Source organism: Gadus chalcogrammus, chromosome 8 (genome assembly GCF_026213295.1).
Source record: "Gadus chalcogrammus isolate NIFS_2021 chromosome 8, NIFS_Gcha_1.0, whole genome shotgun sequence".
In the NCBI taxonomy this organism is placed as follows: domain Eukaryota; kingdom Metazoa; phylum Chordata; class Actinopteri; order Gadiformes; family Gadidae; genus Gadus; species Gadus chalcogrammus.
In genome coordinates, this window is record NC_079419.1 from 12876646 (window position 1) to 12902334 (window position 25689).

General features: G+C 42.9%; 2 protein-coding genes and 1 long non-coding RNA gene across 4 annotated transcripts; 2 read left to right on the top strand and 1 right to left on the bottom strand.

The window, feature by feature from the left end:
* Positions 1–218: 218 nt before the first annotated feature.
* On the bottom strand, positions 219–19460 carry LOC130387336 (uncharacterized). Of its 2 annotated transcripts, none has more exons than XR_008896294.1 (4): positions 19175–19460; positions 16189–16309; positions 11321–11488; positions 219–1976 (listed from the first exon to the last, which is right to left on the bottom strand). It is a non-coding gene; the product is annotated as an uncharacterized LOC130387336 (long non-coding RNA). The 2 variants fall into 2 exon arrangements; XR_008896293.1 differs by lacking the exon at positions 219–1976 and adding an exon at positions 2021–2943 and having other exon boundaries at positions 19175–19458.
* lyn (LYN proto-oncogene, Src family tyrosine kinase) lies at positions 2766–18481 on the top strand. The gene is made up of 13 exons (XM_056596363.1): positions 2766–3037; positions 5777–5915; positions 6125–6170; positions 6517–6622; positions 7760–7858; positions 9966–10066; positions 10277–10426; positions 11344–11496; positions 13395–13577; positions 14060–14136; positions 16168–16321; positions 16765–16896; positions 17212–18481. The coding sequence occupies exons 2-13, from the start codon at positions 5790–5792 to the stop codon at positions 17412–17414; spliced, it is 1530 nt and encodes a 509-aa protein (XP_056452338.1). The 5' UTR covers positions 2766–3037; positions 5777–5789; the 3' UTR covers positions 17415–18481.
* On the top strand, positions 18605–24506 carry urod (uroporphyrinogen decarboxylase). The gene is made up of 10 exons (XM_056596364.1): positions 18605–18744; positions 19994–20106; positions 20494–20573; positions 20925–20987; positions 21331–21528; positions 21760–21921; positions 22229–22363; positions 22557–22657; positions 23091–23157; positions 23550–24506. The coding sequence occupies exons 1-10, from the start codon at positions 18722–18724 to the stop codon at positions 23712–23714; spliced, it is 1107 nt and encodes a 368-aa protein (XP_056452339.1). The 5' UTR covers positions 18605–18721; the 3' UTR covers positions 23715–24506.
* The last annotated feature ends 1183 nt before the right edge of the window (positions 24507–25689 follow it).

Genomic DNA, 25689 nt, shown 5'->3' on the forward strand with positions numbered 1-25689 from the left:
TGCATGATTATAATCTGTCCACGAAGAGATCCACTTTAATCATTGAATCATCCAACCACTACCTTTGTTCATAGTCAACCCTGTTGGACAAAGAGCTCAGCTAGCACTAAAGAAGAACTATGACTACAATGTTAAAACAATTGCAAACTCTCACATACATTTCTGCGATTCTGCATTTTTGACAGCCTTGAAATTGTTTTACCTCTTTATTCACCAGTAGGCCTACGTGCACTCATTACTTGGTAAATTGTGTGATAATCAGAAAGAAAACTGCAAATAGAGGTTAAGCTTGAGTATTGCAGTATGAAATTACATTTCTGCCCTTTAGACCACAACCACGCACTGTCTCTGTAGCTTTCTCACTGCTTCTAACATCTAATCCAAGTGGGGACCATCTTTTATATTTTAGAGCACATCTTTTTCTGTTCTTTGAATATGAACTTACGCAAGAGACAGTTTTTTCTAAATTATGTTTTTCCAAAATAACATGACTTCAGTTTTAATTACCACAATTGATCACTGTTCAATCAAGCAACAATCACTCTTCCCTGCACTTGAACAGCTTTTAAGCTATCATCAGTTATTTTTATGTCGTTACCTACAGCATATGTCAGAACCTGCAAAAACACAGACCTTCAAGAAGGTTTAATGTGTAGAATTTGTTTGTGCTGTTAAACAGAAAAGATGGTTCCCACTTGGATTGTACAGAATGACAGAAGTCCCCTCTTTGCCTCCACAAAATGACACTGGTCCCCTGTTAAATGTAATGGAGCGACACTTACACTCTAACATTCATGTATTCATTGGCTTAGAAAAATAATGGTTACTGCTGTCTCTATAGAAGAAAATAAATAATTTGCCATAGAGCCTTCACAGTTCTTCCATAGTTCATAAGGGAAATTTTGTCATGAGAAAAAAATACTTAACTTAACTAGGGCTGTCAATCAATTCAAATATTTTATCATGATTAATTTGCATGAGTGTCCATAATTAACTTGCAAATTGCAAATTAACGCACCATTTTCACTAGTCTAAATATATCTTAAAAGGATGTATTTCAAGTTGGTAATATTCTTATAAACATGGGAGTGGACAAAATGCTTCATAAAGAAATAAACTGTACAGGTTTAGCGGAACAACATGCAGCTGCAGGAGGACATGTTTGAGTACCTCTACCACAGTTGCGACAGAAACAACGCCTTCAAAGAACTCCCCTTCTTCAAGGAGCAGTTCTGGTATGACACATCAAGTGGCATCACACTCCGTCCATCTGACTCTGTCAAAGATCTGGGTGTAATCGTATCAGCTGTTCTCAAGTGGGAAATACAGATCAATGCCATGATAAAGAAGGCTAAAAGAATGTCTGCCTTGGTGTTTAATGTATTCAAATGCAGAGATACAACCACAATGATGACACTACAAGAGCATGGTCAGGAGCGCAGTTGAGTACTGCTGCCCATTGTGGCACCCGTCAAAGGTTGGTCTCACCCAGAAGATCGAAGCCCTTCAACGAACCTTCACTGCTAGACTTGCACAATGCCAAGACATGAATTACTGGGAGAGACTCAAAAGCCTGAAACTCCTGTCACTCCAAAGGCGAAGGGAGCGCTATGTCATCATGACTATGTGGAAGATTCTCAAAGGACACCATCCTAACAACATGGGGATCGAGTTTCAAAGCTCTAAACGCAACGGGATCACCGCAAAGCTCCCAAAACTCTCGAAGTCGGGAAAGGCGAAACATCAGACGATGTACGATACATCTTTCGCAGTACTCGGGCCCAAGCTGTGGAACCTCATCCCAGCCAATGTATCCTCGGTGAAGGACCTCGAAGTCTTCAAAATCGAGCTCAATAAGGACTTCCTCTCCAAAATGCCCAACAAGCCACCTGTCAAGGGCTACTCTTGCGAGAACAACAACTCCTGGAATGGTGCTCTAGTGGAGCACTGCTGAGTGGTCGGATATGCTGATGGCTCTGTTAAAGACAAAATCCAAAAAAAAGAAAAAAAAGAAAAGAGGTTGAGGAAATATTTCGAACAATTGTGGGATCTGTGATTCACATCAATAGGATATTATTTCTCTTCAAGATAGATTCCAGAGCAATTATATTTATGAAGTTAAATTACATTTCACTAGAAGGTCCCCTCTTGTACAGTTCAAACCGACATAAGCAACAGTGATATTCAATTGCATGTTTTCATTCAGAGAAGACAAATTTTCAAAGCAGAAAATAAAAGAAGAAGTAAATACTGAAAGGAATGTAGTGTAATCTATCTCGAAGAACTTATTTATTTTAAGTCTAAAGTAAATTAGGGCAGTCCTTGATATAATGCAGTGAAGTGGCAATATGTGGCCATGATTATGTTCATAATATTTGAATCACAGAGAAATGTTTAAATATTGCTAAAGTTAAAGTTAAATAATTTGTTTTTGTTGAGTTGCAGTTGGCAAACACTCATTGAGTGAAACCACAGGCACAGACAGCTCCCCTGCTGCAGTGAATGGAGTCCCCTCTTCGATATGTAAATATCGTTTAAAGATGTGCAAGTCCCCTCTCCTCTTTGCTCATCGCGTGACCTTAATGCAACGGCGAGTGGGCAATGGGCGCAGTGAGGCTCCTACCACTAGGGGGTTCCCCCGCAACGTGGCCCAAAATACATTTCAATGTGGACCAATTGCACGGCCCTCCCGGCCCAAAAGTCAGACCGGCCCACCGGGAATTGTCACGGTCCTCCCGATTAGCCATTCCGGGCCTGTGTTCGTGTGTCTGTGCTGAAGATGTAAATCACCATCAGACAGCTGTACCAGGAAGTGTCGGTTTAATAAAAAAAAAAAAGTCCCCTGTGGTTCCTCATTTCTTTGGCTCAAAGCTTGCGGCAGCGCCGGCCACTGCACGACTCCGCCAGCTCCTCATTCGCTCGATGCGTCTCTTTTATCAAGTCCTATGAAATCAGAAGACCACAAAAAAACGTACGGACGAAATATATCAAGATAAACAACTGGTCAAATATTAGGAATATTTATAATCAAAGGAAGGTAAGTGGCATTATAACATTTAACTTTTTATTGTATATTATTGTATTATTGTATAAATTGTTCATAAATTGTTCATGTGTCATCGGTACATGTTGTAGCCGAAATGTGTTTGTGGAAACGTCAGAGGTTATCGTTTGGAAAGATTAAAAGAAAGATTAAAAGTGAGTCAGTATTTCTATAGTGAGGTAAAAACGTGTATCCACTGCACAAGCTGCGTCACAGCAAACGGAATAGTGCACTTTCAGTTGAAAAAAAACCCAAAGAAAGACATTTGGACTTTTATAGCGAATTATTACACTTCAACACACTGCCGTCTCCACTCCTCTCCTCCATTCCCTTGTTTTAACATAATCTCCCTCTCCTTCCTCCAGGCAGTGAGCGTGCACTGTTGTTCTGTCTGAACTGATGCCGGCTCTGATGAGTGACAGCTCATATATTATCTTTGCATCGCCATTTACTAGTCATCAGCATGCCTACACAGTACCGCAACCATTCCACAATGTGTGGTGGTTATACGTGTTGTGAACGAAATGTGACGTGAACAATATTTTAGGTGCCAATGACTTTGGTTCTTGTTGGTTGATCACTTGAACACTAAATAGTATAAACAGCTACTGTTTCTACCTTAAACGCAACGATCTATCCTTTCAACATCCATCATCCTCCCATCCGTCCATACATTATGTCAGTGACTCTGAGCGCATTCCACCAAAAGTTGCAAAAGGTCCCCACATCCAGTCAAATCTGGATATATTTATTGTCTTGCACGAAAGCAAATGTGTGTGGATCTCCGCCACCCACGAGTCTCCGATCGACCTGCTCAGCCGTGTTGTCATCGCGGCGAGGCAAGCGGTAAGCTGAGACGAAGGTGGAAGTAAACCAACCTTCACAGTGACCTGGGTCAATATCGCACTGCTACTGTTATACATTAGTCCAAATACGAAGGCTAATGATTAATTCTAGAAAGCTGCTGCCCTGTTAAATTCAGAACTAGGGAAAACAGTTGACTATAGCTAGCTAGACTTCAGGCCCCGACAGCGGCGACCACAAACGCTCGCCGGCCCCGATACGTCTAGTCACGTGACACATACCCACTGGAAATACAAAATATCCAAAGTAATTAAAATACATATTTCAATATTGTAGTCCAATATTCCAACTCTTCACCCTCCCCTCTTTCTTCCTGCCATTCTCGCTCTCTCTCCCTCTCTTTATCTCTCTCCCTCCCTCTCACACTTTTTTCAGCTCTTTGATTCCCTCTCCCTTCCCTCTCCCACCATCTCTCCACCTCCCTCTTCATCTCTCCTTTCAATTCACCCAAATGAGATCCATGAACATGAGAACAGGTTTGACCACTAGCCATCAGTAACCTTCCCAGCGTGACATACTGCCAGAATACAATGAGGCCCGAAAAAAAACACTTCTACGTCCCTTTTCTGGACTTAAGAAACACGACCTTAAGCACGGTCCCTGGTGTATTTAGAACCACAATACTTGAGTATTGTGATTGGCTAGATGAAATTAAGCACGGTCCCTGGTGTGTTCAGAACCACAGTAGCCTGCTTTTAATGAGTGCTAGATGGCATTCACTGTCCCTGGTTTATTTAGAACCACAGTACTTGTAAGGAGAGGCTATATGACATTAAGCACGTTCCCTTCTTTATTTAGAACCATATTACCATACTTCTAATGAGCGGAAATGTTTAGATTTTGTAAAGCTCTAAAAAAGGAAACTGGTCAGAAGTTCCATAGATCGCGTGTTTCTGCGTCTGGGCGTCAGCGTGTGTGTAAGACAGTATGCGTGTGACTTTATGTTCTTATCTCAATGTGTGATTTTTGTGGTGGGTGTGTGTGTGTGTGTGTGTGTGTGTGTGTGTGTGTGTGTGTGTGTGTGTGTGTGTGTGTGTGTGTGTGTGTGTGTGTGTGTGTGTGTGTGTGTGTGTGTGTGTGTGTGTGTGTGGCTTTAGACCTTGTCTCGAGTTTCGTGTGTGTGTGTTTGTGTATGTGGCTGTGTCAGTGCAACGCAAAGCTGCCTGCTGGTTAAGAGAACAGCTCTAAACACAAAAGAAACAGAACACAAAGAAAATGACTGAAGTAAATTAGTAAAGTAGGCTTCTTTTATGTTATCAGTGGCCAGAACAGCTGCTGTCTGGTGTTAAACTTAAAGAAATTCAGATGAAGAATACCAACCACATTACAAACCAAACCGAGAAGAGAAGTGGGCGCAGAAATGAAACCATTCTTGAACCGTTCGTGACTGCACCTGCATTTCTTTTTGTTCCTAAAGTCAAATGCTATTTCCAATCATGCTGATAATACAACCACCATAACATATTGTTGTGATGTTACTTTGAACTTTGTGTATCAGGCATTGTCTGCCTTCACCTCAATCTCTCTCCTTTTCTATCTTCATTTCCACCACCCCTCCTCCTCTCCTCTGTCTCCTCCCCTGTCCCTCCTCACCTTATCTACCTTTCTCCCCTCCTTTTCCCCTCTCCCTTGCTCTCTCCTCTCCACTATTGTGCTCTCTGCCCTCCCCCATACCACCTCTACCAAACTCCTTCCTCATTCTATCTCCTCTCTCCCTCTCTCTCCCCTGTTCCTCCACCTCTCTCCTCCACATCTCCTCCCCCTCTCCCACCTCTCCCCTCCTCCTCCTCCTCCTCCTCCCCCTCTTCTCGCCTCCACCTCCTCGTCCCCTCTCCTCCTTCCCCTCTCTGACCCCCCCCCCTCCACCAGGAGAAGGAGGAGGATGGGTTGTAAGAAGTCTAAGCTAAGCGAGGGACTTAGCCAGGGGAAGTGTGATCCTCCACCACCCGACCGCAGCTCCGACACTGTCTACGTCCGCGACCCAACCTTAAACAGAAATAAACCTGGAGTAAGTAGCAACAACGCACCAGAAGGTTACAAGCTACTCAAGCTTCTATTACAGACAGTCAGTATTACAGTCTGTTTTTTTCTATAGTGCCTTACAACAACAGCAACAGCAAGACAAAGTTGGACTGTGTGTGTGAGTGAGTGATGAGTGAGTGAGAGCGTGCTCATACACTGTTTCTAATTGCATACTCTTGATCTTCCTACGTTTAGAAGCCATCAGAGCTTCTTCCCGGGCAGATTTTTCAGAAGTTGGAAGGTATGGCGTCGACGCAGATTATATAATGTCAAGCATCACTCATAACACCTTTTATATTGCTTTTAATATCAAACTCTCCTCACCTTTCTGTTCAGGAACTGCTTGCTTTGAAATGTTTCAAGTTGACATTAATAGATATTATTTTTAGACTTGTAGGTTTAATGGTTATTGTCTCTCAAATGTCTTTGAATAATTACAAAAGCACTTTATAAATACAACTATTATTAATAGACTCTTTTGTTGAAAAATAATGTGCAATACAATGTCAGAACATGAATACATAAATCAGTAGTTTCATTTTGTCCGATCTGTTATCCCTGTGATCCATGTTTGTTCTGTATCTCAGAGCAGGGAAACAGCAGTAAGGTGGTGGTGGCGCTCTACCCCTATGAGGCCATCCACCCAGAAGACCTGGGCTTCAAAAAGGGAGAGACCATGATGGTGCTGGAGGAGTGAGTCCCAACTGAACCCTTATTACACTCTTATTTTCTCACACTTTTTCTCACAAAGTACTAGAATTGTATATCTTCGGTATCTCCTGAAAGCAGAACTCTGCAATGAATAAGAAACTGTAATTATGGAAGCAGTTCTCCAACCATAGAATGTAACGGATGTAACCATTTCGATCCGCTCATCATTTTCAAATCAATAGAATAATTATATTATATTTTGGGTCAAATGTTTAGTTCCTTTAGTTCCTTTCCTTTTTTTTTAAGTAGCCGTGTAATAGCGGAAGTCCTGCATCACCCTATCTGGGTTTATTTCTTAATAATGACCAGCTAGCTTTGCAATACAACCTCAACATAAGAAATACCAGGAGAATGAAAAACGGGAACAGAAACTCGACTCTCTGCTTGAGACCTCAAGCAGAGAGTCAGCAGGGTGAACATATACTAAATGGATTGACAACCTACCGTCACAGCAGGGAGAGAAGTCAAACATCAATAACCTAATAAAGGTCTAATGTATAATTAATGAGTTATAATTACTTATGTTATATGTATCCATTATTCATATAATTCGTATTTAATTTATTCATTATAACTATCTAAAAAAAATATTTATAGATAATGAAGCTCTTCCATTTCCCCTCTCATAAAATGGAATATACTATACCAATAAGTTGCATTTTCAGCCACACCTGTGTTTAAAACACAGCAGAGGTGGACTAGGTGCATTATGTATGCTAAAATGAATGATGTTCTTTATAATCCAACGCCATATGCCAAACAAGCGTCAGGGGTATGCTGACACAAACAAACAAGCAAATGAAACAAAACAAAAGATAAAATATGTTCTATTGAATTGCATCACGTTCTTCTCAGTATGTTATGAAGGGATATCCCGATGTGCATTAAGCATCAGAAAATGGTGTTCCATGAAATCCATTGTAATCACACCTCACTTCAGTCCATCTGTTTCCTTATATTCCTTGCATCTGTTACTACCAACATAATAACTAACATTCCAATTCTCTTCAAATGGCTGTGGTCATTGCGATGTGACGTCGCGATGTACGTGCCCTAAAGATTATGTGTAACCGCGAGCGATGGGAACGAGAGATGTAGCTGACCACTTTGTTGTTCCAGGTGTGGAGAATGGTGGAGGGCCAAATCCATAAGCAGCAATAGAGAAGGGTTCATCCCTTCCAACTACGTGGCGCAGGACAACACCATGGAGACTGAGGAGTAAGAGCCTATCTACGGTTTTATCGGGAAATACTTGGGCGTACAACAGTTTTGTTTTGAAGGAGTCTGGTCTGTTAACGTCAGGGACTATTTGAGATCCAACAGCTCTTCTGAGAATGTTCTTGTTAATATTCAACTTTCATTTTGAAAGACTTTTCAAAGTTTGTATTTATTAAAGCCCCCCCATAAATCTGCAGTTTGTTTGTAAGCAGCCATGAGTAGGCCACCCTCGACCCTACTTACTTCTTAATCAGACGCATCTAAAAACATTTATAATCATCATTCACTGTCAGATTTGGATTTCAGTATCAGTAGTGGGATAAGTATTCAGTGATTGACTGGATAGTGAATAAAACAACCTGTTACGGTGCTTGCCCCAACAAAACACCGGCCACAGCATGGGGTTGGAGGGCTGCACCCGTTGGGGGCTGATGGTGGTGAACAGAGTGCTGTTGGTAGTGAACAGGGTGCTGTTGGTAGTGAACAGGGTGCTACTGGTAGTGAACAGGGTGCTAGTGGTGGTGAACAGGGTGCTAGTGGTGGTGAACAGGGTGCTGTTGGTGGTGAACAGGGTGCTACTGGTAGTGAACAGGATGCTAGTGGTAGTGAACATGGTGCTGATGGTGGTGAACAGGGTGCTACTGGTAGTGAACAGGGTGCTGATGGTGGTGAACAGGGTGCTAGTGGTAGTGAACAGGGTGCTGTTGGTAGTGAACAGGGTGCTGATGGTGGTGAACAGGGTGCTAGTTGTAGTGAACAGGGTGCTAGTGGTGGTGAACAGGGTGCTGTTGGTAGTGAACAAGATGCTAGTGGTAGTGAACAGGGTGCTGATGGTGGTGAACAGGGTGCTAGTGGTAGTGAACAGGGTGCTAGTGGTAGTGAACAGGGTGCTAGTGATAGTGAACAGGGTGCTAGTGGTAGTGAACAGGGTGCTAGTGGTAGTGAACAGGGTGCTAGTGGTAGTGAACAGGGTGCTGATGGTGGTGAACAGGGTGCTAGTGGTAGTGAACAGGGTGCTAGTGGTAGTGAACAGGGTGCTAGTGGTAGTGAACAGGGTGCTAGTGGTAGTGAACAGGGTGCTAGTGGTAGTGAACAGGGTGCTAGTGGTAGTGAACAGGGTGCTAGTGGTAGTGACCAGGGTGCTGATCAGTGACCCTAAATCTCAAAATACTGGGGTTGGCAACACCCACAATTTAAGTTTTTTTCATATGCATATATTATATACATAGAATATTGTATTAGATATTATTATATGCTTCACATCACTCACACCTGTGGTCCATATATCCCCTTGTCCTGTGCACACACTTGCTCGAAAAAGTAGACATGGGAAAAAAACAGTTTCTCTTTGAGCAACCACATAGCCATTAATTATTTTCATACCATGCTCGGGAGAAAGTTCTGTTGTAAGTATTCCCCCTATCCTTTGTTTGTTGGATACTGTTTATGTCTGGTCTGTCTGGGCCAGGTTGTATGATGGCTAACTTCTCTTCCAATTTTAACCTCTCAAATTGATTTTTTAACAGAAACTCAACACTGTTAATTACAGGTGCAACACCACTCGCCATATCTGCATCTGATGTAGAAACGAAAAAAGATACTAGCGGTATAATTTGAGTTAAAACAGCAGTTCTAGAATATGACCATGAGGCAGACTACTTTGTGACCATATAGGCGTCTTTTAGCGCGGATTACAATTCTTATTGCACCCTGTAGGGTTATGCGATAAACATACGGAGGAACATAGTCACTGAGCTAACCTGCCCCAACATTGCATGACACGTTAAACTCAACTAGAATCGCCACCATCATCCAACATTTGATGTCAACAGACCAATAATTGTCAGAAGAATACAGAAACTATAGATAGTTAATGGGACAATCACATTATTAAAAATAGACTTGGAGCAATGATTTACTGAGGATATTTTTTTTGGGAGAATGCTTTTGCAAGTAGTTCGCTGTGCCACCTGCCCATATTGACGCGCCTGGTGCTGATGGTAGTCAATAGGGTGTTGATAGTAGTAAACAGGCTGCTGGTGAACAGGCTGCTGGTGAACAGGGTGCTGATGGAACTGATCAGGGTGCTGATGATTGTCTCCTACAGGTGGTTCTTCAAGGACATCAATCGAAAGGACGCAGAGAGACAGCTGCTGAGTCCTGCCAACCGACCGGGCTCGTATCTCATCCGGGAGAGTACCGTAAAAGGTGGGGCGATAGCAATCACATTTGAGAGAGATAGAAGGGAGGGAGGGACAGATAGGGAGGAAGAAAGAGAGAGCGACAGAGGGCGGGAGAGAGAGACAGACAGATATACAGACGGAGAGATATTGGACTAAAAAACACTGTGTATGTGCGTTTGTGCATGTTTGTGTGCATGCCAGCATGTGTGTTTTTAACTCTCTTTCTCTGAAACAGGAAGTTACTCACTCTCCGTCAGGGATGTCGACCCCCAGGGTAGCGACATAGTGAAGCACTTCAAAATAAGAGCGCTGGACAACGGTGGCTGCTACATCTCACCCAAGATCACCTTCCCCGACATCGGCAGCATGGTCCGATATTACGAGGGTGGGTAGAAGGTTATGTGTGTATATACTGTATATATACACACACACATAATATAGATATAATGTGTACAATTTGTACATTTTCAACCCACCTTGTTTAACCTTCTACATGCATATTTCTCCTACATATTTTTATTTGTGTGTACTTAAATACACATTATATCTGTATATCACCTTGTCTATAACCCAGGTGACATGCGGGTGCTTCTTTACCCTTGTGTTTGGAGTAATAATTTCAATGTCTTGTGTGCGTGTAAGCATCAACCTGCCTATCACCATTACTCTGACATCACACCAGCTCAGCAGAGTTTTCAAACTGGCAACCAAAGGATTATAAGCAAACATTTGCCAACCTGAGTCGATGTGTGATTGCCTTCTAAATAAGACATTGGCAGTGAGGCTTTAGGACTGCGAGCGATTAGTCAGTACGAAATTCATATCATCAAATTAAGACAATTTTGCTTTTTCAAGTTAGTTAAATCGAATACAAATACAGAGTACAATTACCAATGATTTGCTTACATAAATGAACATTCAAATAATTTGTTTCATGGATCCTCTTTTTTTTCTTTTTTTATGGATACTTTTTCTTGGCTGCTTGTCAGAGAAAGCAAGCACATTCACAACTTCCCTTAACGCTCTTGGAACTTATGATGTGCATTTGATATTATTTATCATAATCATCATGATTATTTATTTATTGACATTTATAGACAGAAAAAAGAATCGTGCATGCATGTGTGCATGCATGCATCCATGGGTGTGTGTGTGTTTGCGTGCTTGTGTCTTTGCATGCGTGCGGGCATGGTTGCGTGCGTGCGTGCGGGTTGCGTTGTTGTGTGCGTGTGTGGTTGCATGGGTGTGTGCGTGCGTGGGTGCGTGTGCAGGTCCTCACCTCCTCTCCGCTGCTTCCCCCAGAACAACCGGAGGGGCTGTGCGGGCGCCCGCTGCATCCCTGCAAGAAGCCCCGAGCCCAGAAGCCGTGGGACAAGGACGCCTGGGAGATCTCCAAGACCTCCATCAAGATGGTGAAGAAGCTGGGAGCCGGACAGTTTGGAGAAGTCTGGATGGGTGAGGAAGCAAGCACACACGTCGTACAACGATGTCACATACCTTTGTATACATATACTACCTCATCTGGTACATATAACGTTGAAGTGATGGACAACAGGATTTAGAAACATCAAATAACCTGAACATATCACAGAGGGATGGAGCCAGACCACACCTATCGAATACCTTAGGTTTCAAAAAGTGTATTAATATACATGTCAGGGCTTGAAAAACACAGTCTTGGAAAGACTCCGGACAATAGTCTTGTGATCTGAATCCATGACATGTGTAGTTAGGAGGCACTTATGAGGAATGTCCTGCTGTGTTATTATATCTTCTGACTTAAGTGAGTGCAGTGGCAGAACGGAAACACAAAAAGGACATAACAAATGAAAACCACAAACAGTGCATCCGCAACACTGAGACGGAGGGGAATACATGAGCTGTGAACGTAACACAGTGTATTGTTGTGTGTGTTTAACGTAACACAGTGTATTGTTGTGTGTGTTTAACGTAACAGTGTATTGTTGTGTGTGTTTAACGTAACACAGTGTATTGTTGTGTGTGTTTAACGTAACACAGTGTATTGTTGTGTGTGTTTAACGTAACACAGTGTATTGTTGTGTGTGTTTAACGTAACACAGTGTATTGTTGTGTGTGTTTAACGTGGAAGAGTGATTGGGTGGAGTCAGGTCACAGGCTTCCCTTGTTTTGATGGAGAGGAAATGAGACAAATGTGACCATGAGATTTGCATTCTGAGTTACCAGTACTAACTCAAGCATACTCAACACACAATCCACACACACACACAAACATGGCAGACAAGAAAAGACACATATGGACACAAATAAACACACACACACACACACACACACACACACACACACACACACACACACACACACACACACACACACACACACACACACACACACACACACACACACACACACACACACACACACACCTTGTTAGGACTTACCAATGAGAAGACTGTATCCCCATACTATAGGCTCTATGCCAAACAGTTGCCATCGGCAACCTCTAATCTCTGTTTGCTTTTTGTTCTCTGTTCTTCCTCATGCAACCTCTCTCCATATCTCACATCATTGACAGCTATCTCTGTGTTGTTTTAAATGTACAGCAGTGATACTGTAGATAGTACTTGAAACAAAAACACAATGTCTTTTGTTTGTATGCTTCTACTGTTAGTTCAGCGATTAGCCGAAAAGGTCCTGTGATAATAATGAATACATTCGCCCACATCGCAGTTCACCATGAGCCACTAATATCCTAAAGTGTGTTTCTTAGTGGCCGCTCATCCCCAGAGATGTGAATGAGAGTTGGTGTTGGTTTTGTGTCCTCTCAAGCTTAAACAACAAACACATTGTTACTTCCTGCTGTTCTGTTCTGCCTGGCTAGCCCAAGGCTTGCTCCACCTTGTGCTGTACTGCTACGACTGCTGCCATTCAAATCTACTGAAGCCATCCATTCATCTGCCCAAACGCCCACTCATCCATCCACTCAAATCATCCAGCCATTCAAACCCCCAGTCCCGCAATCCACCTGACAAACCCCCCGTTTAGCCATCATGCACCCAATCGTGCATTCATCCATTCATCTGACAACCATTCCACCCCAACGTTCCTCTGCTATTCCATTCAGCTGGCAATTCTTATATCTATATTTCTATCCATCCATACACCCATCCACCCACCCATCCATCCCTTCGACCTCTCCCTCAACCAATTTTCCAACCGCCCTTTCATATACCCACTCACCCATCCATCCAACCATCCTCCTTTTACATCCAATAGGCTGACGCTGATTCCTCCATCCATCCATTCATCCAACCCTCACCCCTCATCCATCTAACCCCCCCATCCCTCCACCCCTCTCCCCCACCCCCCTCCAGCCTACTACAACAACGTGACCAAGGTGGCGGTGAAGACCTTGAAGCCGGGGACCATGTCGCCGGAGGCCTTCATGGACGAGGCCAACATGATGAAGACCCTGCAGCACGACCGGCTGGTGCGGCTGCACGCCGTGGTCACCAAGACCCCGCCCATCTACATCATCACCGAGTACATGGCCAACGGTGAGCAAGCAGAAGGGACGGACAGGATATGACCATATATGCGAGAGATAGGTGCACACACACACCCACGCGCACAGTTGCACTCAGTCCGTCAGAGTGGGCGCTTTCCCATATTCGCACATGTGAATGCACACTCACAAGCGCACACACGCACCTGCAAACACACACAAGCACACACAGACAAAAAGCAGTGTGTGCTGCTCACGCACACCCACACAAACCCGCTTGCACACACACACACACAGCTGTGGACTTACATCATCCCTCCGTCATTTCGGAGTGATTGGTGGTTAACACTGCTAAAATTGTCAGTGGTCTGAGTACACAGTCTGCTCTAAAACCTGATAGCAGCTGATAAGAGAACTGTACATTCCCATTTGCACAATCATTTAAACCCAAACTAAGTTAGTTAAAGAATAGGGTAGGATAGGCCAAAAACCTTAGTTTTCATTTTCCCTCTTCCCATCGTCTCTCTTCTTCAGGCAGTCTCCTTGACTTCCTGAAGAGCAGCGCAGGAGCTATACTGCAACTTCCCAAACTCATCGACTTCTCTGCACAGGTGATTTCCACACTTACCGTCCAACAGGCCTACATGAGGATAACCACGGGGTGTCCCATTGTTGCATAATAATTTACCACACGGTCAGGGGGGGGGGGGGGGGGGGGGGGATATATACCACAGTATCCTCCAATGCAGAGATAGTAGTCACTTTCATCTTTAATCTATCACCCTGGTTTTTAATGTTTTAATGATTTCAATGAAAAATAATTCTAACCTTGGTACGTTTTGGACCAATCAGGTATTACACACAGCAACATACAATTGTAAAGAAATCATAATTTATCCGTCAAGCAATGTAGTAAATCAAGACACAAAATTTTGCCAAGCAACAAAGGATGGTATACTTTGAGATTGGTGGTGCATCGACACTAATAATGAATTGTAATTCAGTCACAGGTGTGTGTCTGTAGAGTAGGCTATTTTACAACGGCTTCGAGCTATTAGAACTAAGGACCAGAACTATCCATTTTATAATTTCCATAAAAATAAAATAAATAAATTACATCACTTGTTTGGGTTTTCCCGCATTGTTGGGAAACAGTTAAGTCACTTATTTTTCCCAGGAACTGAACATGGTAGAGAATAACAAAGGAACAACGTTTCCCTTAAATTGAAAACGATTTACTTGTGCAATGTGACTTCTGAAGTTCCCCTATCTACGTCACTAGCAGGAACCAAACGTGTCCTACATTGGTTCATACTTCCTCATCAAAGGTTCACACTCTAGAACCACTAACACCAGCGAGACGTCTCTCTGGCTGTGTTCACAAGTCACTTGATTTTATCTTATAAACCTAGGCCACAATTTTTACAAATAGGTCACCAATCAAGAAAGTTACGGGATGGGAAGCAACAAAGACGTTCTAACGAAAAGATATGCCACTAGGCAGAATATGTATGCGAACAAGCAATGGCACAATTGAGCTTGGACAGTGTAAAGGGGAATAAGAGTCAATAGAGGACGTCATCATCATTTCATCATATCGTCTAGTAATTTTCTCATGGCAAATAAGAAGACACATTTTTTCATGGCAGTACATTCATTAAATTGTAGGTGTGCTATTGTATTTTTTTACCTGAGTTAGAAAATGTCCTCATGCATATTCATTAGGGGGTCGGCGATACTGCGAAAGTTTGTTTCGATCCGATACCAAGTAATACACAACAAGAATCCCTGTTACTAAAATTCAAAGCGCCATGTGTATTTTCATGCAGTAAAGAGCAGTTTGTCGTTATTCATGAGGTGAATGCGTCTTCAAAACACTAAATCTGAATACATTTTCATGACCACTGAGTCATGTGCCAATGCAAGGTTAGCAATCATTGTAGGGTGAGAGATGGAATATCATTTCTACCTACCATCTGTGAGACCCAGGTTTGATTCCCAACTGAAGCATGCATGTAGCAAGCAATTTTCTTCCCACTGAATCTATGTTAAAACACAGTAAAGGTAAATAACCAAAATATTGTTTTGATTGTTGTAGTGCACACAATTATTTGTGGAGAACAAACCAAAAATAATAGCACTACAACATACCTCTATGTCACCTGCCACCTCTTCACAGTACACCTGCTATCACCCCACTGCTACATTGGGGCAACGGATTGAGAATACGTTTTTGATTTGAATAAAATAGACGCCACGTTAGGGCTTCACGATTCTTGATCAAATGAAGATCCCAATATTCTTTTCTTAGAATCGATCACGATTATCTCAAGATGTTTTAAATGTGTTGTGATGTTTTAAATATGACCGACTTTGGACAACGGACAGGGAACACTCCTGTTTTCAGCTGAAATGCATCAACTTCATGAATCAGACACTGAACATAAAAATGATAAACTTTAGTCTCTGGTCGCCCCTTACTCACACAGCCTCTGAACATGTTTTTTCCTGTGTTTTCTGTGAGTAAGATGAGAGAGGTAGGTATGCTTCACTTTCATAGTTTTATCACCCCAAACAATTGGGGTGGTGTTTTGGGGGCCTGCGAAGCCCTTTGAGACTGACGCGTGTGTTACGGGTTGAAGATCGCAGAGGGCATGGCGTACATCGAGAAGATGAACTACATCCACCGGGACCTGAGAGCGGCTAACGTCCTGGTCTCCGACAGTCTGCTCTGCAAGATCGCCGACTTCGGCCTGGCCCGGGTCATCGAGGACGACCAGTACACTGCCAGAGAAGGTAGGGGGGGTTAGGGGGAGGGTGAGGGAGGGGTGGGAGTTAATATGTTTCATGATGAATGCCATTGTATTTTTAGCAATGTAATTTCCCTGAGACTGACGCTGCGTAAAATTTTATTTTACTTCCTCAAAAAATTACTTTTCTTTATGTTTGCGCCACAATCGCGTGTGTGTGTGTGTGTGTGTGTTTATTTTTAGAAGCTTGGGGCAAGGCTGGCTGGGCTCTCCAGCAAAAATCTAAACAATTAGCAAAGTTCTGCTCCATATCAGCAGTGATAGGCAGCCTGGCAGTGTGGCGCAGGAGATGTTTTTTGTACCCTTGAACAATGACGCATATTTCAGAGATCTTATCTCTGAAATATTTGAATCTTGTCATGTGATTGGTGGATTCAAATAAAGAATTAAATGTGTGTGCGTGCGTGCGTGCGTGCGTGTGTGTTACAGGGGCTAAGTTTCCCATCAAGTGGACCGCTCCAGAAGCCATCAACTACGGCTGCTTTACCATCAAGTCAGACATGTGGTCCTTCGGAGTTCTGCTGTACGAGATCATCACCTTAGGAAAGATCCCCTATCCAGGTTTGTACCACGTTACATCGCCCAAAATCCTATAAAACCACAACTACCAGAATCCCACAATTTGCTTGAGTAGTTGGCCTAATAAAAACCGAGTCCAAAGTACACTAAAGTTGTAGTCTAGTTTTTGGAATGAAGATAAGGCCTAATAGTTCTGCTGGGTGTAGAGACAATATTTAGAAGTAGTAAAAGGTGGCGATAAAAAGAAAGGTTCAAACTTTGTTTATGTGGAGTCTTCCTTGATTTTAACATTAACTAAGGCATCCCAATTTCAAGTACAATTTTGATATTTTTTCTTCTTATATCCTTTCAAAAAAGGCATGAACAAGAGCGAGGTGATGTCGTCTATACAGCGGGGCTACCGGATGCCCCAGCCTGCAGACTGCCCCACCGAACTCTACGACATCATGATGTCATGCTGGAAGAACAAGCCCGACGACCGGCCCACCTTTGACTACATGCAGAGTGTTCTGGATGACTTCTACACTGCCACCGAGGCGCAGTACCAACATCAGCCTTAGGGGGCGGCAGGGAGACGGAGAGAGCCAAAGACAGAGAGAAAGAAAGAAAAGGGGAGTGAGAGTCTGGGGTGGGAATAGGATGAGAGAGGGAGTTTTTAAACTGCTTTGGCAATTCATATCGCCAATAAAGCTACTTTGAAATTAGAGTGAAAGTGAGTGAGTGAATACGCAGCGAATAATTGTAGCACTAGAAACAGGGAAGAACTCGATAGGTGGTCAGGATAAAAAGTTCAGATTCTTTAATGTCAGGATAGAGACAGACTTATTTACAGTGCAAAGTTGACACCGTTGGTGGAACACGAAAAATACTTTAGAAAATATATATGGGAATACCTTACATGGTGTTCTATATATACTATGATATACTGCATTGCAATAATAATATTATGTAAATGGTAAAGTAATCTTTTTTTCATGTGCTGTATTTAAAACGTGGTTGGGCTCCTGTTATGATCCCTTCATATTGAAGTATGTATAGGCCTATAGTGTTGCATGGAGATTGTTAAATATTGTCATGGTTTTGCTAATAGATTTTATCAGTTTGAATTATTTTGTATCAGTTTGATGAATTAATGCCAATCATGTTTCCTTAATTTTTTTAGTACAAAAGGGAAAGTGTTTACTAATCAAGAAATCGTTGTGACAGATCATGAAATACCGGTATTGTTTTTATGATGCGTTTTGAATTCTTCTTGAATTTCCCTCGGGATTAATAAAGTAGGCTATATATCTATCTATCTATCTGTTACACTGAACTACTATGTACATATGAATAAATATATGGCGGTATTTGTTATTAAGCTTGTATTTTTCTGTTACCATGTAGTATTTAGATCCTATCTAACTACAAAACATATTTAACGGTTTATGTATCCAAAGAAACAATTGATTCTGTTTTATGTCATAACGGGCAGGTTGGGTTTGGCATATAGCCAAGGGGCCTATTTATGGGCATTTGGTCTCGTAAACCAGAACCTGTAGGTTAAACGTTGGAAAACATAGACACTACACTGCCCTTTTAAACTGAATGTGCCGTTTATCTTTATTTATGCCCTATGGCTTAGTCTTAGTTTAATTGACCGTTCTGAAACGATTGAAAATCATCGAGCTTTAACTTCTTTAGACAATCTTTTATTTTGAAATCCATTCCGCGCATCCACCACATGTCACATGACTTTTGCCAACATGGCCGCGGCCTGTAGCGCAGTGCTGTAGTAACGACTCGAGTGTTTTGTAAGTGAGTCTGAATGACAGCAGGCTGCGAGTGACATCCCGAGCAAGAAGACTGTTAACTTATCTTTTTCACCATGAGCAAGGACGAGCTTATTCTGTGAGTATGTTTAACGCTGAGCCACGCATGTTATTTAATACTGTTTCAACAGGATAAAGAGACTGACGAGCACAATATGAGGACATTATAAAAACACGTAACCCTGATCGTTCTCTGGACTCAAAAGTATCCACTTCGGTTGGGCGTGTAAATCGATATGTTATTTTGGTTTTAAAGTAAAAATTAGATAGACTACTTCTCAACTTCTGCAGGTGTTTAAGCATCTCTGCTTTTTGTAAGCATGGTACTGGTTGTCATATCACCATTGGTGACCCAGCACACTAGGGTACTGGTTCTCATAGCTCCACGGGTGACACAGCGCACTACGGTACTGGTTCCCATAGCTCCATCGGTGACCCAGCCCACTGCTGTACTGGGCTACATAGGGATCCCATTTAAAGGTCGACCGCATTCCAACTTCATGTTTTACCTTTTTATTTCCTGGTTCGTAGCTCGTCATTGGAGGGATGTTACGATCAAACGATTTAATTCATCTTGAAGTACGTCCGTGTCAATATTTTGCTCAAAATTAAACTTCACATAGGGAGATTCCCTGCTTATCCTCGCCCCTCGGTATGTAAACGTCGAAACACCTGGCCAGGTGTTCCCATCAATTAACCTGGCCCAATCACTGCAGCCGTGATGGGTGGCAATATGTTGTTCTTCACATATCGGTAGGATAATAATGAATCAAATATGCATTGCAACACATTATTGTTGAGTTTATTGCTCATGGTTGAATTAAAAAAATGCGCTAAGTAAGGCCTATATGATCGAAATCATACATGACTTCCATTCTGTTGGGGGCCCTTAACGTAACTGTCGTTGAAATGGCAGGAAAAATGTGAGGAAACATGTTTCTCCTGCTGCGTGTTTCTGGGTTACTCAACGGTTGTAGCGCTGCCAGTAAGAGATAAGAGAGGGAGGGCTATCTTTTCTCTTCAGTTGGTGTGATGGGCGGGAAAATAAGGCAGTAAGATAAGAGAAGGGTGTATCATATTTGAATATCTGAAAATACAAATTGTTAAATTAGATATTTTTGTTGATTTGAACTATCAAAAATATCAAAAAAAACTCAAGCAACCGAAAAGTGTCTCCATCTGTAGCTTATTTAAAAATGTCCTTCAAGTTCTTCAACATATGAGGGCAGCGTATACCTTGGTGCTGTTGTATGCTCCTGGGTTCCCACCTACTCCAGTTCTAGTTGCTGATCAACATGCTGCATTGCATGGCTCTGTCCCTCTTCCAGACCCAAAGACTTCCCGCAGCTGAAGAACGACACGTTCCTGCGGGCAGCACGGGGAGAACAGACCCAGCATGTCCCTGTGTGGTGCATGAGACAGGCTGGCCGCTACCTTCCAGGTACAGACACACAGAGAGACTGACAGACAGACAGGCAGGCAGGCAGGCAGGCAGGCAGGCAGGCAGGCAGGCAGGCAGGCAGGCAGGCAGGCAGGCAGGCAGGCTGGCTGGCTGGCTGGCAAACAAGGCAAGATATTGATTTTAAAGGGTATAGTAAAATTCTCCCATAACACACAGACAGACAAACGGTGGCCCATACATTTAAATCAAGCTCACGGAGGTCAATAGTAAGCGTTATGGAAAAGTGAGTATTGAAGCAATGCAGTTACAAGACAGATCAGCCAGTCTGCAAAAAATTGTAGCAATTCATGTAAAAGATTTCCCTCATCATAGCGTGATACTCCCACATGTGTTAATGTATCTACTGTTATGTGTGTGCATGTGTAGAGTTCCGGGAGTTCCGGGCAGGGAAGGACTTCTTCGATACGTGCCGCTCACCAGAGGCCTGCTGTGAACTCACTCTTCAGGTTCCACCGCCATTTCTCTAGTCTTTCTTTACATATTAATATATTAATGATGTTTATTATTTTTAATTTAGAAATCCCTTTACCCAAAACAACCTTTTCATTCAATCGTTCAATACATTGAAATCCTCTCATCATAATGTTTACCTTCCTTCATGAACATCCATGGCTCTGTGTATTAATACTTAATTACCTAATTTATTATTATGGATTGGTATTTTGTTCTAAATTCTTACTGTGGCGTCATACTTAGTACTCAATTCTTACTGTAAGTTCGTACTTCATACTTAATTCTCACTGTTGCTTTGTACATCATACTTAATTCTTACTGTAGTGTTTTCTTTCTTAATGTAGCCTCTCAGACGTTTTGACTTTGATGCGTCCATCATCTTCTCAGACATCCTGGTTGTACCGCAGGTGACGTAAATACTAAAACATCCATTTGTTGGTCAGTACAATGTGTTTTCATAAAAGTGCTATCTCATTGTTATGGCACAAGATTGAATCTGCTGTCACTCAGGGTTCTGTCTTGGAGTCCCTTAATTTCTTCAAATTGCCGCACTATTTTTGCATTCAATATCTTCCTTTCCAAGGCTAAAGTATATCCTAGATATAGACTTATTTCATCAGCAGAAATGCCAGATATTATAGAAATATGTTTGTACATGTGATGTACATACTTTTTGGTTTCCTTTTGTTTACCGTTCTGTTTGCTCCTGTTTGTTTGTTTATTTTCCCTCCATCCACGGTGCTCCACCAGGCCATGGGGATGGAGGTGCAGATGGTGCCCGGGAAGGGCCCCACCTTCCCGGATCCCCTGAAAGACCCAGAGGACCTCCAGCGGCTGAAGACCAAGGTGGACGTCCAGAAGGAGCTGGACTACGTCTTCAAGGCCATCACCCTGACCCGACACAAGATCGAGGGGAAGGTGCCGCTCATCGGATTCACTGGAGCACCGGTGAGACTCGCCTGAGAGACAGTCAGACAGACAGACAGACAGAGGAACTTATGAATCCGTGAATTACAGGAAGCTTATTAAAAACGGTCCGATAGGTTTTAAGACCAGATGGTATCCGGCTGACATGATGCACCTTGTACTAACCACTCAGGACCCTAACTCTTTTATCCTAATTGCTCTCTTGCTCTTTCTCCGACATTGCCTCTCACCTCTCTCCCCCCCTCTCTCCAGTGGACCCTGATGTCCTACATGATCGAAGGCTCGGGCTCAAAGACCTTCTCCAAGGTCAAAAGCTGGCTCTACCGCTACCCAGAGGTCAGCCACATGCTGCTCAAGAGGCTCACCGACGTCATCGTGGACTACCTGCTGGGCCAGGTGGCCGCGGGCGCACAGGTGAGTCGAACAAGATTACACTTGAATTTCAAGTGTAATCTTGTTTATCAAGGGCGAAAAAATCAGTGTGAAATACGAAAAACATCCTTATTTTTTAAATGTATATAATCTCTGTATTGCAATTTGGTACAGGCTCACACTGCAAGCCGTAACAACCTAGTGTAAAACGAGATTGATCAGTAGTAGGTTAGTCAGTAGTACCGTTATGGAAACGTAAGTAATGAACCTCAGAACCTGTAGGCCTCCTTAGCCAGATACGTGACCCCTACCAGCAGTAATATTGTTACCATTTCTCCTCACGCACCAGGCCGTGCAGGTGTTTGAGAGCCACGCTGGGATCCTGGGGCCCGTGGAGTTCAAGGCTTTCTGCCTGCCCTACCTGAGGGACATCGCCCGCAGGGTGAAGGACCAGCTGAAGGAGACGGGGCAGGACGTACCCATGGTGAGACCCACTCACTCATAGCCCACAGGGCATTGTCCCTCACATGGTATGTTGTATTGAAAAAAGTATCTGCTAAATTCATGAACACATGTTCGTGTAGGATACTGTTGTAATACTAGCTGTCCACCAGCAGAGGGAGCCATTTTATGAAAGATGACTTTGGTTGCCCCTATAACGTTTGCGTGTGTCTCAGATTGTGTTTGCTAAAGATGCTCACTACGGCCTGGAGGACTTGTCCCAGTCCTACTATGACGTCGTTAGTCTGGACTGGACCATTGACCCGCGGTTGGCACGGTAACAAATGCACACATACACTGGAAGTCAATCGGCAATAATGCCCAACTGTCTCCACATATTGTCTGTGTGTAGTTATGACTCATTATCATATCTACACATGACTTGCTTATCCTTGCTTGCTAAAAGCGTCTTCCTTTCTTGTAATTTGTGCAGATGATTACAATGAATACACAAACATACTTATCAGTGTCTGAAACTGACAATTGAACAATTCAACTTTTTTTCCAAGATTGTGAACAAACATGTAAGAAAAAAAAGCAAACATACGTTTTTCGGACCGTTAGTAACGAGACCGTTTCGCTCAAACAGGTCAATACTAACCCTCCCTGCTAACCTCGTAATGAACAGCTAGCATTGTTCCCATTTGGCTTATCCTTGAAACACACATTCCAGTTTCACCACCAACTGTCAGTGGTCCTTGTGTTTTCAGCGAGCAGACCGGAGGAAAGGTTAGCCTACAGGGCAACATGGATCCCTGTGCGCTCTATGCTCCCAAGGTAAACACAAGAGATAACTCTCTAACAATGAAAGACCCCAAAATAGACCTGCTGTTACAACACAATTGACAATCCCAAGATATACACACTATAATTTAGACACAGGATTATAGTTTACAGCACAGGAACACTTGTTTGTTGTTGGTTTATTGCAGTGATAGTTAACTTAACCGGCATGACAGTATTTACGATTTACTGTTTTGATCATTTATTTATTGTTATTATTATTATTGATCAGCATATATTTTTATATATGCTAACAAACCCAGAACCTACCGGGCTGGGATTCAAACACCTTAACCACGCCAACTACTCTACCACTGCCCCCCTAACGGTTGTGATTATCGTTATTCTGAATGTGTTACCGCCTCTCCCCCCCACCACACCTCCAGGAGCGTATCTCTGAGATCGTCAAGACGATGCTGGAGGGCTTCGGGACCCAGCGGTACATCGCCAACCTGGGCCACGGCATGTACCCGGACATGGACCCCGAGAGCGTGGCCGCCTTCGTGGAGGCCGTGCACAAGCACTCGCGGCAGATGAACAAGCAGCAGTGACGGCGTTGGATGTGATGATCACATGTGGACGTAACGACTGCGGGTCACATGGAGGAAGCGCGTGTGTCGCTACTGCAAAGGGAGCGGAAGGATTGCAAGAAGCTGTGATGTTTATACCGCAGGGCGTATAATGTATCAGTAAAAAACACAGAATGCGACTAACATGTGATATACTTGCAATAGTTTGAGGCTATGGCTTAGATCGTTTTTTTTCGTATTGTCAAGATAAAAGGTCAAACAGATCATGGACACCGGGATTGTAATCCAGCCTGTTGTTCCACAGACGGGAAACTCGCACTTTGTGTGACCCAGCTCTAATAAAATAAAATACACTGATTCAGAACACCTGAGTGCGTCTTTCATTGGTTCGTCTCGGCCTTTGGTCGGCCACCAATGTTCTCTTTTCCAAGCAAACAACAAAGACGGCATTCAGAGACGAGGCCGCGGCTCACAATGGCCAACAAGCCAGAAGGAACGCAGCCATGATGCGGAGCACGTAACCCATGGATCACCAACACCGTCGTCTTGTTACAACACACAAGTTCCAGCCCTGTGTTGGAGTATCACAGGATTTCTTTGAGGACAATTTAGTTTACTGATAATCAGAAGGGTTTAGTTTGAAGATTAGTTGAGGGGGGGGCGGTGCGGCCTATGTGAGCACTAATTATTTAACATCTGGCAGGTTTACTGCTTCTTAAAGACCTCATTGTTTTTAAGGAGAACAGTTGGACAATTTTACCAAGAGCTGGGAAATAAATTTTGTTTTGAAGTCATTTTTTTTCTGATTTGACATCTGTCCAAATGGTAAGAACATGGTTTATGATTCGTATTACGTTGTTGTTGCGTGTGTGCGTGAATGAGTTGATTAGAATGGGGTGGGAGGTGTCATGCTGCACTATAAATCCAGAGGAATATTACTCAGAATAAACATGTTAAAGCCCTGTTCATTCAGCCAATTTTTCTATTTGGTCAAGAGATCGATTGCATTTTAAAGCAACTTTGCTTTTTATTTCATTATAGAATTGAAGTGTGTGTGTGTGTGTGTGTGTGTGTGTGTGTGTGTGTGTGTGTGTGTGTGTGTGTGTGTGTGTGTGTGTGTGTGTGTGTGTGTGTGTGTGTGTGTGTGTGTGTGTGTGTGTGTGTGCTCTAAGCATAGTTAATTATGTTGGACCAGGGATGACGTGCATGTACAAAAATTAATATATCTGGTTCAATAAATTCAACAAAGGCAGAAGTGTGCAGTTAAGTTTAGCACAAAAGTTAACATTGTGCAAAATACTGACAAGCATAAACTAGACTTGACTGCACCAATAGGCCTATTCTCCATTTGAACTGAGGGAGTAGGGCTGCTTGGTCATTTACTACCAATGGGATGCTGGATTAGTGAATACATTTTCCCGCCTCTCGCGCAACATCCAGGACCTTGTTACTATGTCAACGGACACATTAGGAAAATTCTATGTGAAAACTACTTCCATGATACAAGAGATAATTTGGATTAAAATAAAACCACTGCGCTATTACCTCCTTCAAAAGGAGATCCCACACAAATTATGGTGCAAAAAATCGGTTAATCCCGAATGGTGTTTTGATGTTCGAGCGAGCTCAGCAGAAGATTAGGAGACTGCAGTAAATCCTGTTGATGTTGTTGTTTTTGTTCGAAGGTCCGACACACACAAACACAAAGAAAAAAAGCATAACATCACGTGACACAATCGTGTTTGTGATTTAAATGGAGAGTCAAGTCTGCCAATGCTATTCTGAGGCCGTTTTTTATTAGTAACATGACACCAAAGGTACTGAGTTCGCTCCCCACTGTCTAAAGCCTACCTGTAAGCATCATTGCATGCGATGCCCTAACCACTACCATATATCTGAATTCACTGTAAGTCACTTTGGACAAACGTGTCTGCTAAAAGACAAAATCTCAATGTAAAACTGTATACACCAAGGTCTGTTGGTGGATGCATCGGGG

Excerpts from the sequence above, each read along its gene's own strand:
- lyn (XM_056596363.1), top strand. The coding sequence starts at position 5,790 with ATGGGTTGTAAGAAGTCTAAGCTAAGCGAGGGACTTAGCCAGGGGAAG. Across the intron at positions 14,137-16,167 it reads TCATCGACTTCTCTGCACAG|ATCGCAGAGGGCATGGCGTA; the intron begins GTGATTTCCACA and ends TACGGGTTGAAG. Across the intron at positions 16,322-16,764 it reads CCAGTACACTGCCAGAGAAG|GGGCTAAGTTTCCCATCAAG; the intron begins GTAGGGGGGGTT and ends TGTGTGTTACAG.
- urod (XM_056596364.1), top strand. The coding sequence starts at position 18,722 with ATGAGCAAGGACGAGCTTATTCT. Across the intron at positions 21,529-21,759 it reads TCGGATTCACTGGAGCACCG|TGGACCCTGATGTCCTACAT; the intron begins GTGAGACTCGCC and ends CCCTCTCTCCAG. Across the intron at positions 23,158-23,549 it reads GTGCGCTCTATGCTCCCAAG|GAGCGTATCTCTGAGATCGT; the intron begins GTAAACACAAGA and ends CCACACCTCCAG.